Source organism: Nycticebus coucang, chromosome 1 (assembly GCF_027406575.1).
Source record: "Nycticebus coucang isolate mNycCou1 chromosome 1, mNycCou1.pri, whole genome shotgun sequence".
In the NCBI taxonomy this organism is placed as follows: domain Eukaryota; kingdom Metazoa; phylum Chordata; class Mammalia; order Primates; family Lorisidae; genus Nycticebus; species Nycticebus coucang.
In genome coordinates this window covers 169,883,047-169,898,632 of record NC_069780.1, presented here as the reverse complement: position 1 = coordinate 169,898,632, position 15,586 = coordinate 169,883,047, and the positions used below count along the sequence as shown (strand labels likewise).

Genomic DNA, 15,586 nt, shown 5'->3' with positions numbered 1-15,586 from the left:
TTGTGTCAAGCGCCTGTAGTCCCAGCTACTCGGGAGGCTGAGGCAAGAGAATCGCTTAAGCCCAGGAGTTGGAAGTTGCTGTGAGCTGTGATGCCACGGCAGTCTACCCCTATTCTATCGCCCCTACCCAGGATGATAAAGTGAGACCCTGTCTCTACCAAAAAAAAAAAAAATCTATATATATAGATATATAAAATGTTTGGCCTTTGAGTAAATTCCTTCTCTCAGATTTTAGACATAAAGCCAAATCAAGATCTTTATTCATAAAACTTTTTATCTATGAAAGAGTTTTTGTAATTCTGAATTCATATTCCCAATAACTTTTGAGCAGCATTTAAAGCTTTTGTACAGAAGATTTTAATTTTTTTCATAAAAATTTTACTTCTGAAATTTGGTGATTTTATTTATATATGAGAAAGAAAATAGAAGCATTGCCACAAAGTATTTGTCGTTAAAAAAAAAAACAAAACAGCTAATTGGCAGGCTGAAGCAAGAGAATCACTTGAGCCCTAGAGTTTGAGGTTGCTGTGAGCTATGACACTACAGCACTCTACCAAGGGCAACATAGTGAGACTGTCAAGAAAAAAAAAAAAAAGACCCTCTCTCTTCTGGCAAATGGGTTGTTTAATTTCATCACTTTAAATGCAGAATACAAATGTCTACATACAATAACTAAGAAAATGCCATGAAGGCTACATTGAACAGTTTGATGAGATTATTTCAGATTGTATATGAAACCAGCACATTGTACCCCCTGATTGCACAAATGTACACAGCTATGATTTAACAATAAAAAAAAAAAATTAAGGTGAAATTCAGATAAAATAAATTCACCATTTTAAAGTGTACAATTCAGGGGTCCTTAGTGCATTCACAAAGCAGTATAACCCACCACCTCTGTCTAGTTCTAAAGCTTTTCCACTCTTTGTTACATATATGCCTTTCTATTACATAGTAATAGAAAATTAACTGAGGTAAACTCTGTGGGTAGCCCTGAGCCAGCAATGGACATTTTACAAAAATGACTCTCAACAAAAGCTGCTCAAAGGCACATTGTCCCCTGCACATCTTTCCTCTGCTGCCATGGTTGGGCCACTTTATGACTCATTAACTCAATGGGTACATTTCAAATAAATCTGATTTAACTTTATTGTAAAATTTAAAATTTCTTTGCAGTAAGTATCAGAAGACAGGAAGGTAACAGTAATCTCCCCAGTATCTAGCACCCATGGGGATTGGTAGATTCTAGATAAAGGTCATTTCTGGTTGCTTGAGAGTTACTATTCAAAATAGGCCTAATAGATTCTGTCACCCATACTATATTCCATACCATGAATTCTACATTGACTTGATATTAATATGGAAATACATTAATTAAACTTAAATTAAGACAGACTTCACTTACCGTACCTCAGTTTTATGTATTATAGAACAACTTTGTAAATGCAGTGTATAATTTTAGTTAAATGGCAATCAATACACTTTCACCTTCACCACTGTATTTTTTTAACTTCAGGTAATACACGTAAACACTTGAAACTGTCTCGCAGAACACATGGAAGCCGCAGAAGTGATGTAGGAAGCGTCACCTTACTGATGGCCCCAGCTGGGGCATGAAATTTAAACTCAGATTTTTTTTTTCTTGGCTGGGTCACATGCCGTTGGTTGAGTTCAGTCACAGGAAGTTTACCATAACTGACACTTGACCAAAAGTGAAGTCTCAAAATATTCAATGTCATTTCCGTTTATCCAGATTGGTCCTCTCCCTCACTACCAAACCAAGGAGTTGATTTTACAGTTGCGACCATCTCTATGCAGAATAGTAACAATAATACCTTCCATCTGTACAGCCTTTTATATATGCTGCGTGCTGATTTTACAGCTGTTCTCATTTAACCCTCTTTATTTAAGCTCTGTGATGTAGTAAGACTGAGCATGTTTTACATCCTTGTTTTAGTTGAGAAAACTGAAGCTTAGGGAAAAGGGACAAGACCCTGCAATGCCTCGTAGACCTTAAACCCAAAATTTGGGTCTTCTGGCTCCTAGTCCAGGACTCCTTTGATTTTTCCCAAACCAACTTTCCTCTGTGTATGATGATGTTGTCTTATAATGCAAAAAACCCAAAGGCTATTTCCAGTGACTTGTGGTTGTCATTGTGCTAGGAGTCTCTGGGAAAGCTGACCATCCCAGATGCTCGTGTCCCAACCAACTGTGGATCAGCCAATGCTCTGTCCCACTCAGACGCCAGCCACCTCACAGAGAACCTGCCCAAAGTTGCACCAGATCAGGGGCAGGGGCAAGGGCAACAACCTGTCACAGGTAAGATTATTTTTCCATTCATTAAGTGGAAAGATAGGAGGGTAGATTCCCTAATAAAAGTATTACACATGGATAATATTGAGGGGGAGAATATGAAAATGCAAATGAATAAGAGTTCAATGCTGCCTGCATTTAACAACTTTACTAGATCATTGTGCCTAAACTTGTAGTTTTAATCCATTTTTAGTCATTCAACACTGCCCATTTTGTGAGACCAATGAGAAAGACACAGGTCAGTCAGAAGACTGTCCCACCCTTCAGACTCAGACTCCCAACACTATGCTTATGTCCAATCTAATGCACTGAGAAATGTTGAGAAATGGCAACAAGAACCTCCACAAAAGAAAAGTAAAACAATATTGAAAAATGATACTGAAGTATTGACAAGGGACGGAGTGACACCATGGAAGCAGAAATCATCTCAGTATCTATTTGGCTCCCATCATCTAGTAGTTGTACGAAATAATATTGCGAAACATGATTTTTTTTCAAATCAATTAAGTGACTTCACTTCCTTGTTAATGAAGACCTTTATTAAAAATTTGGACTCTAAATTTGTACTCTGCAGGGAGGAGACACTTTTCTCAGTGGCTGGTGATCACTGTGATCCCGCAAGTTAAGCTGGGGTCTTGGCTGTACTCTGCTGCTGTCTGCAGGTCACCGTTACCTGTCACAGCGCTTGCCTTCTGATAGGTTAGCAGACGGTGGTGGTGAAGAGAAATAAGGTAGCTTCTCTTGTTGGGGGTGACCTACAAATTATAAATTTGAAACCCTAGAATATCACCCTATACCTTCATGGCTGCTCACAGAAAAAAATACAGGCCCCTGATATGTTTGTTGTGCATCTGAGGCTCCTCGTTCCTCAGTCACTGATGAGGCTGTTGCTGTGGTTTCTGTTCTTTCTGTTCTTTCCCCTCACTTCCTGAACAAACAAGTCCATGTTTGCTAACAATCTGACTTTATTGCAAAGTCACTCAATTCAAAGGGATCTTATTTGAAGAAGATGAAGTTACACTGAGGCAGTCCTTAATGTCACCTTTCTAAGGCATCAATTGAGGCCAGCATCTTCAGACATTTTAAGAGTGTGTGTTCTACATGAAAATCCACTGGAAGTTTTTCCTGGAATGCATATTTGCTTTGGAAGGGAGCTGATACAGAAAGAGGTTCCTCCTCCCCCCCGCCCGCTAACATCTTCCTAATTTGTAACCTCATGCAGAAAATTCTTTCCTTTCTTACCACTTGAGCAGTTTCTTATTCTAGATAGGCAAGTTTTTCTGAATACTGACGGTTCATACCTTAAGTAAATGGGTTTATACCTGTTTTCTTGTGTTATATTCAGTGTAGAGTCTCCACCCCCGGCCCCCTCAGAGCCGCCTGCCTGTGCTCTGTAGCACTCTGTGCACCTTTGGGACCCCAGTGATCCCAGCGTGCTGCAAGTATCTGTCCCCCTCCTCTGGACTTTTTTCTGTCCCCCTCCTGTGGACTTCTTACAGGTAATAAACCATAAGAAAGGAATAACTGTGTGTCCTTGGTAAACAGTAAATGCTCGTGCCAGGAAGTGATTATATTTAGTACCACATACATAATATTAATTGTACTATACTTAATCACCATACACTTAAAATATTGAAACACGCTATATTGGTTATTTGGTTAATTATTGAATGTAAAGGTCCTCATTGTGAGGCCTGAGCCCTGAGTTGCAGTGGCACACTAGTGCCCTCTACAGCTTCTGGGATGTATCAGAAGTATTTCACCCAACCTAATACAGGGGGGACATAAAGTTGCTGTGCGATTTAAAATAGTTTAACATAGTAAATTGCACACGAACTTTATGGATACCCTGTACACTGCCTGATCCCTAAAAAGTTTTAGAGCCTCTTTCTCCTTTTTGTAGATTTTTCTCTCATCTTCCCAATTGAAAGGCCATCTGTGACCAGTTGGTCCTGCTGATAACTTGACTTCTGGCAGCAGCTCTTCTTCCTTCTAATTTTATTCTACATAGTTTAGCGCTTTCCAATGTGTAGGAAGGTTATTCTTCAAACATAGCATATTTTAACTGTAACAACCAAAAATGAATTATTATTCAAAAAGGAGCACCTTACTTAAAAAAATCTTTCTCCTGGCCAGACCCGGTGGCTCATGCCTATAATCCTAATATTCTGGGAGGCCAAGGCAGGTGGATTACTTGAGTTTACAAGTTCAAGACGAGCCTGAGCAAAAAGCAAGACTCCCATCTCTACTAAAAATAGAAAAACTAAGGCAAGAAGAATATTGCTTGAGCCCGAGTTGGAAGTTGCTGTGAGCTATGATGCCACAGCACTCTATCCAGGGCAACAGCTTGAGTCTCTGTCTCAAAAAAAAAAAAAAAATCTTCCTTAAGTTTCTAAAATGATAGATACAACTCATTACGTTAAGCACATGGGTGTCTGGGTTCAAATCTGAGCTCCAAACTTTGACCAGAGAAGTGACCCTGGATTAATTACTCATGTTCTCAGCTGTCCATCTCATGGGGTTATTTAGAAGGAAATCAATGACATTTTTATGTATAGCACTTGGAACACTGTTTAAAAGTACCTAATATGTTCAGTAAGTTGTGTGTACATGTGATTTTCATAAGAGAAAACATATATGCATATATAGATCTGCCTAGTATATAATATGCATTCAATAAGATAAGGGTGTCTGTAAAGTTCATGTGCAATTTAAAATAGTGTGTAATTTTAAATTGCACATGAACTTAATGGACACCTAGTGTACACATACATATATATACCCCATTTCCTAAGAAAGTGTGTAGAAAGGAATGAAGATCTACTTGCTGTTTACACAGGAGCACACTGCCCACCAAGATGTGTTGGTTGTGAGGTCTGATATTTAGAGCCTAAAATGCTTTCTAGCGATGCTTGGCTGTCTCTTCTAATAGTAGAAACCAGGAAGGGGGGAACTTTGCAGGAGCTGTCAAAGCTGTTACGAGACAAGCCCTACAGCAGTGTGGGAAGTGTAGGCTCCTCGTTTGCCACTGAATGTTCAAATAACTGTTATGAAAGGAATACATGTTGATGATAAACACTTAGGAAATTACAGTCAAGAGGGAAATTTTCAAAGATAGCATTAAAATCACCTAGTCTCAGAGGAAATCTCTATTAGCACTTTGGTATATATCCTTCTAGTCTTCCTGTGTGTGTATGAATGTGTATACAATAAAGACATTAATCACAACTCTCTGCTCCTTTTTTTTTTCTTTTTGGAAAACAAACAAGAAAAGACTTCAGTGGTCTAACACCCATTTTTACCCCAAACGTCCAGACAAAACATTTGAACAGCCTGCTGGGGTCCACAGGCTGTGTGACTGACGCCCGCCCTCCCAGGCGCTCCTGCACACTGACGGCTTGGGTGTCAGCAACCTGTGGTCTACTCCAGTTAGGAAACCGCACCAGTGCCCTCCAGACCCTTCCACACCTACATCACTTAGAAAGGCCCCTGGGCCTTTCCCACTTCAGCTGTGCCCTAGTATAGTCAACCTTCCTCCTATGATTGGACGTTATTATAGAAGGTTTCCAAAGGGAAGAGTATTTTGAAGGATGACGTCAAAGGCTGTCTCAGTGTAAGTTCATCTCCCTCAAATAAAATTAACTTATATACTTGGCAATAAAGTCAAATTGCTAACTAAATTGCCTCTTAGGGTTTGTTCTGTGATTGAATGTGAAATTTTTTAAAAATAGCCTTTAAACCCCTCCTTTTGTCTCCTCTGCTTCCCCCCCATATTCAATGACAGCACAATTGGGAAAGCTGTGCTGAAGAGAGCTCACAAAGTAAAAAAGAGTGGCCGCGTGCAGTGGCTCACGCCTGTAATCCTGCACTCTGGGAGGCTAGGCCAGGTGGATTGCTTGAGTTCAAGGGCTAGAGACCAGTCTGAGCAAAAACGAGACCCCCATCTCTACTAAAAATGGAAAAATTAGCCAAGTGTTGTGGCAGGTACCTGTAGTCCCAGCTACTTGGGAGGCTGAGCCCAGAGGATCACTTGAGCCCAAGAGACTGAGGTTGCCGTGAGCTTTGATGATGTCAAAAAAAAAAAGCACAAAGAGCACATGGATTTGAACCTTAGCAGGCCCTGGCCTTCCACAGTGGGCCTGGGAAAGTGCCCAGGGGTGTCTTGATGATCCAACCTTGCCATTCCCAAGGGCACTCTATGCAAAGTCATAGAGTCGGGATTTAGGCAGCATTGGAGCTGTAGAGCAGGCTTCCTTGGGTGATCCTAACTCTACCACTCATGAACTCTGTGGCCTCAGGCATGTTCTTAACTACCTGTCCTTCCCTTCCTCCTAATGCAGGTGGTCACAGGACCCACTTCAGCACTGGAGGAGAATTAAGTGCATGGAAAACCGTTAGCGTAATGCTAAGTCCTTCATTACTAGAAAAACTCTCAGTAAAGTGCTAAGACCTAATAATTAGTTCTTAATTATTCACAGAAACTTCAGGAAGGAAAAAAATATGTAATTAAGATGATTCTGTGTAAGAGATATGAAATGAACATAATATTTGGGGTAGACTCACTTCTCAAGCCAAGAGCTTTCCATGTGACTGAGCTTTTCACTCCAACCTTAAATCTGTACTTGCTAAGAAAATAGCTTTGTTCTTTTTTATGCCAGTTTTTCCCCTTTGCGAGATGCTATGTGCCATAGATGGACAAATTGGCCCAAGAGTATGCAGGGCCTTGTGAGGAGGCCCCACCAGGACAGAGTGGCTTAGAATCTATTTCATGGGTAACTTAACTTTCATAACCTTGGTATATCAGTGCCTAACAGCTGTGTTTGTGTCGACGGGTGGCGGTGTCTTGCTGAGTGGCGTTCATTATTGTTGTTGCGTGTTTTTGTGTGCCGTACGACGACAGCTCTGATGGTCATTTCAGAAAAAGAGTTCCAAAATTGCTTTGAAGGGTGGACTAGGTGCTGGCGTCGGTGCATAGCTTCCCAAGGGGAGTACTTCGAAGGTGACCATAGTGATATTCAGCAATGAGGTATGTAGCACTTTTTCTAGGATGAGTTTGCGAACTTAATTGTCACAGACCTCGTTATATGCATTGTGTAATGATCAAATCAGGGTAATTAGCATATCACCTTAAATACTTGTCATTTCTTTGTAGTGGGAACATTCAAGATCCTCTCTTCTAGGTATCTTGAGATATACATTACCTTATTGTTAACTATATCGCCCTACCATGCAATAGATCACCAGAACTTATTCTCCTATCTAATGGTAATTTTGTACCTGCTGACCAGTCACTCCCTAGCTCCCTTCCCTCCCCCAGTAACTACCATTCTACTTTGTACTTCTATGAGATCAACTTTTTTAGATTTCACAAATGAGTGAGAGAGACCATGTTATTTGTCTTTCTATGTCTGGCTTATTTCATTTAACATAATGTTGTTCCAAGTTCATCCATGTTACTGCAAGTGACAGGCTTTCATTCTTTTTATGGCTGAATAGTACTCCTTTGTGTATACATCTCATTATTTTCTTTATTCAAACATTGTTGGACAGTTAGGTTGATTCCATTTCTCGTCTATCGTGAATAGTGCTGTGGGGGTACAAATATCCCTTTGACAAACTGATTTCATTTCCTTTGGATATATACCCAGTAGTGGAATCGATGCATCTCATAGTAGTTCTATTTTTGATTTTTAACAGACCCGTTTTCCATCATGGTTGTACTAATTTACGTTCTTACCAACAGTATGTGAGGGTTTCCTTTTCTTCACAATCCACCAACACTCTTTGTCTTTTGTCTTTTTGATAATAGGTATTCTAACTGGAGTGAGATGATATATCATTGTGGTTTTGATTTGTATTTTCTGATAATTAGTGATATTGAGTTTTTAGGTTTTTTGTTTTGTTTTTTTTACATGTTGGCCATTTTGAGAAATGTCTGTTAAGGTCTTTTACCCATTTTAAAATTGGATTATTTGGTTTTTTGCAATTGAGTTATTTGAATTCCTTTTGTACTCTAGATATTGACCCCTTGTCAGATACATACTTTACAAATATTCTTTCTCATTCTGTGGGTTGTTTCCTCACTCTGCTGATTGTTTCCTTTGCTGTACGTATGAAGCTTTTTAGTTTGATATAATCCCATTTGTCCATTTTTGCTTTTGTTGCCTGTGCTTTTGAGATCTTATAAAAAAAAATCCTTGTCCAGTCCAATGTCTTAAAGCATCTCTTCTGTTTTCTTCTAGTAGTTTCATAGTTTGGGGTCTTACATTTTGAGTTGATATTTTGTATGTAGTAAAAGGTTCTGGTTTCATTTTTCTGCATGTAGACATCAAATTTTCCCAGCACCATTACTGAAGAGACTGTCCCTTCCTCAATGTTATTCTCGGCACCTTTATGAGTTGGCTATAGATGCATGGATTTATCTCCGGGTGCTCCATTCTGTTCCATTGCTCTGTGTGTCTGCTTTTATGCCAGTCCCATGCTGTTTTGGTTACTATGGCTTTGTATATATTTTGAAGTTAGGTAGCATGATGCCTCCAATTTATTTTTTTCTCCTCAAACTTCTTTGTTCATAGTCTTTCCTGATTCCATACGAATTTTGGGATTGCTTTTTCTATTTTTGTAAAAAATGTCATTGGGATTTTGATGGGGATTGCATTGACTCTGTAGATTGTTTTAGATGGTGTGGAGATTTTAACAATATTAATTCTTCCATTGTCTTCCTCACCTTTCTCCTCCTCATTGGCCAAATTACCCCTTATGAACCTACTTGAGTCCCCACTTCCTCTATCAAGGCTTCCCAGGATAATCTGGCCTTCTAGCTCTCCCACTCCTCTGAACTTTGTCAAGACAACTACAGCTTTATGTAGGCTTGTATCCTATCTGTAGTATTCTGTATGTTTTCCCCAATTAGCCTCATCTTCTACACTAAAAAGGAAGTCTCTTAAGTACCACGTCACTCACCTGCCATGGCACCAGGTTAAGCCTGCATCTGAGTGGACAGATGCTGGGAATGAGAGTCATGAGGCCTCTGCCAAATCCATGCAAAAACTGAGGAATCAAATAGAGCAACAGCCTGACCCCTGTGGCTCTTTTGCTATCAGAGAATCGCTCATGTAAAGAAACCCAAGAAAAGGATTTCTGGTGTCCCCAGTCCTTAATAATAACCAAACGAGAAAAAAACAGGCAGACCCAAACATTACTTTGTTAGCTAACTGAGTTATTTTAGAGTATCTAAAGCAGGGTGGTATTTGTTAGAGATGGGTGCTCTGTAGTTTTAGGGACAAAAACAGACAAGAAAGCCTATATTAGAGTGTGGAATGTCTTTCTGAGAAAGAAAAGAAATTGTTTTGAGATTGTTTGTAATTTTCTGGTTTTTAACAATTGAAAGGTTTCCTGTTTTCTCATATTTTCCCCCTTGTCTCTACTACAGCCTCACCTTTTGTTTACATTTCCACACAGGACTGGACAGCTCCCCAGACCTCACCCCTCCCCAAGGGAAGATGGGGGCCGCACACCCTGACCCCAGCAAGACCTCAGTAGGTGCAGAGCACGTCGGTGGCCCCCAGAACCCCGGTCAGCCTGTGGCCCCCGTGGGCTCTAAACCCAAGGGCAGATCACTAGTCAGACTGGCCCTCGAGGGCAGCTTGTCCCCAGGGGAGAAGACAGCAGCTCCTCCTGACTGCAGCAAGAGTGGGGCTGCTCCAGCAGCCAGCTGGGCCCCCAGCACCAGGAGCGCAGCTGCTCTCGGGGCAGCAGAACCCGGGGCAGAGGGAGTGACACCATCTAGTGCTACCCTATCAGGAGACAGCCTCACATCCCAGGAGAAGAGACAGGGAGCTTCTGGTAACCACAGCGAGGCTGTGAAAATGGGAACCCATGCACCTGAGAACCCCCAGGAGTCTGCTCTGCTGGAGGGGACAGATTCTGTGTCCTCAAGGGCACTGCAGGCCAGCCTCTCACTGCCACAATCTACTGACATGACCGAAGAAGTGTGTGGCAGTGTCACAGGGCATTGCTGCCCAGCAGGGAGTAGAGAGAGCCCTGTGACAGACATCGACAGACTCGTCAGGGAGCTGGATATGTCTGAGGCAAGGGCTCCATCTTCCCAGAAAGAAGAGCGTGGGAATCCGGAGGGCAGTTCTCAGGGCTGCCTGCCTGCCGAGCCCCTCGAGGTCATGGGGGGCCAGACACCCTCCCCAAGGAGGGCCCAGGCTGCAGGTCCACTCCCTCACCCTCAGTGGGCCTCCCAGCCTTCAGTTTTGGACTCAATTAATCCTGACAAACACTTTACTGTGAACAAAAACTTTTTGAGCAATTACTCTAGAAATTTCAGCAGTTTTCACGAAGACAGCACCTCCCTATCCGGCCTGGGTGACAGTACAGAGCCATCTCTCTCTTCCATGTATGGTGATGCCGAGGACTCGTCTTCTGACCCTGAGTCGCTCACTGAAGCCCCACGCTCTTCCGCCAGAGACAGCTGGTCACCTCCTCATTCCCGTGGCTCTTCTCACAAACAAGATGCTATGGAGTCTGAGGAGGAGCAAATAGAAATCTGTTCCACGAATGGCTGCCCCAATCCACACGTGAGTCCTGCTCACCCTCCCACCCAGGCTGCTCCCTGCCCTGCCTCAGCCAAGGTTCTGCCACTGAAACACAGTGCTCTGAGCGAGCTGGTAGAGAGTCCATGCGAGAGAGCCACCTTCTTGCCCGGAACCTCAAGCACTACAGTCCCAAACTCTTCCCCACCATTTTTACTCTCAGATGTAAGCTCTCAGGAGCACGACACTCATATGGATGTAAGCATTTCACAGAACCACAGGCCCCAGGCCTTGTGCGCAGCAGGAATTGTGGACATCACCAGCGCTAGCTCAGCTGTGGAAAACACTTGGCCTTCTAACATTGCCACGCACTTCCACAACCCCCTGCTCACTCTCAGCTCCCCTAACATGGTAAATGGTTTGGAACATGACATACTAAATGGCAAAACCCTAAATAAACAAGAAACTTACAATGATGCAACCATCCACCCATCCTCCTTAGGTACGAATGTCTCCAAGATAGGAGAATCTGCTTTGGCAAACCTGCACATCTCTGAAAGCCAAGACCTACAGAAGCCAAAAGTGGTCACCAGGAGGCCCATCATGGCCTGGTTTAAAGAAATAAATAAAAGTAACCAAGGTATGCACGTGCAGAGCAAAGCTGAGAAGGAGCAGACCATGACACCAGCCACGAGTCCTGACTGCAAAAATCAGCTGTGGAGCTCAAGCCACATGAAGGGGGTCCCTGTGCTGCACAGCCCTCCGCAGCCAAAAATGAACCTGGAAAATAAAGACCTGTCTAAGAAAAGTCCGGTGGAAACACTTCTGAGTAACTGCCAGAAACCCAAGTGCGGCCCTAAGCTGAAGAGACTTAGCATCAAGAGCAAAGGCAGAGTCAGCTTCGAGGCCCCTGCCGCCAGCATGGGGAGGACTACAGGGGTGGACCACAGGAAGCCCCTCACTTCACCCCAGGCCTCCCACAAGATGCTCTTTAAGGGAGCATCACAGCTGCTCCACTTGGCCGGCCACAAGGAAGCCCATACAAACGCCACAGCCAGCCCCCAGTCTTCTCCCAGGGGTGTGCTGGAGAGCAAGCCAGCTCTGGCTGCCTCTGGGTCACTGAAGCCCTCAGCGTCAGACACCAGCATCAGGACTTTCACTTCACCCCTGACCTCCTCCAAGACTCTTCCTGAACCAGGTGCCTGCGATAGGTCCCACACGGCTGTCCACTCCGAGCCCGACAGAGGATGCCCACCTGCCCCCAGATGTCCCAAGTGTGAACCTGAGGGTAAGGCGCCCTGCACCAACTCAGGGCCAGTGAGCCCTGCAACTCCCAGAAGCGTGTCCACAGCAGGGAACAGGCAGAGCGAGCCTCACTCCACCAGCCACGCTATGTCAGCAGCATCAGAAGTGGCCCAGCCCAGGCTGCCTGGCGAAAAGGGAAGCAGCACAGTTGCTAGCGATCCCCTAGAAAGAACAAACAAGCTGACCATAGTAGAGATTGCTTCTGAAAGAATGCCAAAGAATGCATGTGGTAACAAGCCAGCTGAAAGTGACAGGTGGGGAGGGGCCTTGGCCCAGAACAACTGGCAGGAGAAGAGTGAATTCAGACTCTGTCAGCAATCAGTGGAATCATCCCCAAACCATCCGTCCTCCCTCACATCTCCTGCCTTCCAGGTGGAACCAGAAATGCACCAACCATTCAGCATGGCGAAACTGGCCGCCGCCTCCTCCCCCCAGCTGCTTGCTAAAAAGGGAGATTCCTCCCAGGGAAAAGCAAGCCAGATGGCAGCCTCCCTAGGGGTACCCAAGAACTGCACACCCGTGGAGGAGGACCACCCATACTTTATACCAAGGCCAGCAACCAGGACCTACTCCATGCCAACCCAGTTCTTAAGCCATTTTGGACGGGAGGGTCAGTCCCCACACAACCCGGGTCGCTCTTTTCGGGATAGCCAAAATCCTGTGACAGGTGGTGGTCTCCCTGAGGCAAAGGCTCCCAAAGGTGGTATTGTTGGCCTGGTTAATGGACAGGGTGTATGTAGTGTAAAGCCCCTGCAGGAAACATCGAGGATCCTTCCAGCAACAGATGAAGGGGATACCGTTTCAGTTCAGGAGCCGAGCTGCCTAGTCACAGACAAAATCAAAGTCACCAGAAGACATTACTGCTATGAGCAGAACTGGCCTCATGAATCTACCTCATTTTTCTCTGTGAAGCAGCGGATCAAGTCTTTTGAGAATCTGGCCCATTCTGACAGGCCTGCAGCCAAGTCTGGGGCTTCCCCTTTCTTGTCGGTGAGCTCCAAGCCTCCTGTTGGGCGACGGTCTTCCGGCAGCATTGCTTCACGCAGCCTCGGCAACCATGGGGACGCAGCGGCAAGGTCACTGAGACGCAGCTTAAGTTCCTGCAGTGAAAGCCAAAGTGAAACCAGCGCCCTTCTCCCTCAGATGACCAAGTCCCCATCCACCGTGACACTGACCACCTCCCAACAGAATCCACCAGAGACCAATAGCAAGGATCCTGGATCCAACCAAAAGAAATTCCTTGGTACTTCAGGAATCCCTACCCCAACAGTAACCCCAGCCTCTCTTGCCAAGAGGAACAAGTCCTCAGTGCGCCATGCCCAGCCCTCACCTGTGTCTCGCTCCAAGCTCCAGGAACTGAGAGCCTTGAGCATGCCCGACCTTGACAAGCTGTGCAGTGAGGACTACTCAGCAGGGCCTGGTGCTGTGCTCTTCAAAACCGAGCTGGAGATCATCCCCAGGAGGTCTTCTGGCTCCCTGGCTGGAGGCCTTTTATGTCCTGAGAAGGGTGGGAATAAGGTCTGTGCTGCAGGAAGCAGCCCTAAAACCAGTGAGCCTGGGACACCCAGTTCAGCCAATAATATGGGCAAAAATGCCCAGGATCTACTTTCTGGAAAAAGCTGGTCAGTTAAGTGAGTATCTGTCCCTACTTTTACTTAATAAATTTGTTTTAGGGCCAGACACAGTGGCTCCTGAGGTGGATGGATTGCCTGAGCCAGAGCAAGACCCTGTCTCTAAAAATAGCCAGGCCTTGTGGCAGGCACCTGTATTCCCAGATAATTGGGAGGCTGAGGCAAGAGAATCACTTGAGTCTAACAGTTTGAGGTTGCTGTGAGCTATGATGCCACGGCACTCTACCAAGGGTGATAAAGTGAGACTGTCTCAAAAAAATACATAAAAATGCTTTAATTTGGAATAATTTTAGACATATAGAAAAATTGCAAAGATAACATACCTCTTACTCTTCACAGTATTGACATCATACATAACCACAGTCTGTTTGTCAAAAGTAAGGCATTAACATTGGGATAATACCACTAACTACAGACTTTATTCAAATTTTGCTAAATAAATTCCATACCAGGACCCGACATTGCATCAGCCCCATTTGTTATTTATTTACTATTTAGCCTTTCTTTTTTTTTTTTTCTTTTTTTTGAGACAGTCTCTCTGTGTCACCCCAGGCAGAATGCTATGGCCTCAGCCTAGCTCACTAGAGAATTGGAGAAATTGTTTTCTTCTTTAATGTTTTTCAAATATATTTCTCGTTATTTAGTTTGGATCAACTTCTAGTCTCGGCGGGGGAACAGCAAAGATTACAGTCTGTTTTATCGTCAGTAGGATCAAAATCTACTGTCCTGACTCTCATTCAGGAGGCAAAAGCACAATCAGAGGTGAGTGAAATGCAGAAAATACAGGAAGATGAGTTCAGAGCAGTGTTAGTGCCCAGGTGTGTGCCACCAGCTCAGACAGCGAAGGAGAGCCTCCCAACATCCCAGAGAGGACATGTTGGATGGTGACTTTTTTTTTTTTTTTTTGAGACAGAGTCTCATTATGTCATTCTTGGTAGAGGACCGTAGCATCACAGCTCACAGCAACGTGAAACTCTTGGGCTTAAGTGATTCTCTTGCCTCAGCCTCCTGAATAGCTGGGACTATAGGTGCCTGTCACAATGCTCAACTATTTTTTGGTTGTGGTTGTCATTGTTGTTTAACAAGCCCAGGCTTGGCTCGAACCCGCCAGCCTCAGTGTATGTGATGTGGCTGGTGCCCTACTCACTGAGCTACGGGAGCCGAGCCTCAGTTGTGACTTTTATGATGTGGTCTGACCTCTGTCTCACTAGCTACCAGCTGGCTCTAGAAGATAGACCCTGTCTTAAATACTCAGGTTGATGTCATTGCTGTTTTAATTCCCCAGTAGCAACTAGTTACCATCTGTCCCACTCCTGCATTTGGCATTTGTCTGCAGAAGGTCCTCAAAGCAGAACTAGGCATATTGGAAATGCTGAAAAATGACAAGTACATCTGCCCATTAAAGTGGGGATAGAAACTAGTCAAGGGAGACACCTGCTGGCGAAAGAAAAGTTACATTGCTGTAACCTACCCTTGCCTGAAGCATGGTCAACCCTTGGACCATGTGGGAATTAGGGATGCTGACCTCATAGTCAAAAATCGCATATAACTTTTGACTCCCCAAAAACCTAACTACTAATAGCCTACTGCTGACCAGAAGCCTTATCAATAACACAAACATCAATTAACACATTTTCTGTATTACATACTATATTCTTATAATAACATAAGCTAGAAAATAAGAAAATAGTATTTTAAAGAAAATACACTTACTGTTCATTAGTAGAAGTGGATCGTCCTTGTCATCTTCATATTGATGAAGAAGAGGAGTTTTGTCCTGCTGTCTCAGGGGTGGCA

At 44.0% G+C, this 15,586-nt stretch overlaps 1 protein-coding gene across 4 annotated transcripts in view; it reads left to right on the top strand.

Moving 5' to 3' along the window:
- PDZD2 (PDZ domain containing 2) overlaps nt 1-15,586 on the top strand; it is a 393,189-nt gene that overhangs the window by 362,547 nt on the left and 15,056 nt on the right. For all 4 annotated transcript variants that reach the window (XM_053592669.1, XM_053592654.1, XM_053592679.1 and 1 more), the window contains 3 exons: nt 2,163-2,319; nt 9,775-13,789; nt 14,434-14,551. In XM_053592669.1, the coding sequence (XP_053448644.1) occupies nt 2,163-2,319; nt 9,775-13,789; nt 14,434-14,551 (4,290 nt within the window). The remainder of the gene's footprint in view (nt 1-2,162; nt 2,320-9,774; nt 13,790-14,433; nt 14,552-15,586) is intronic.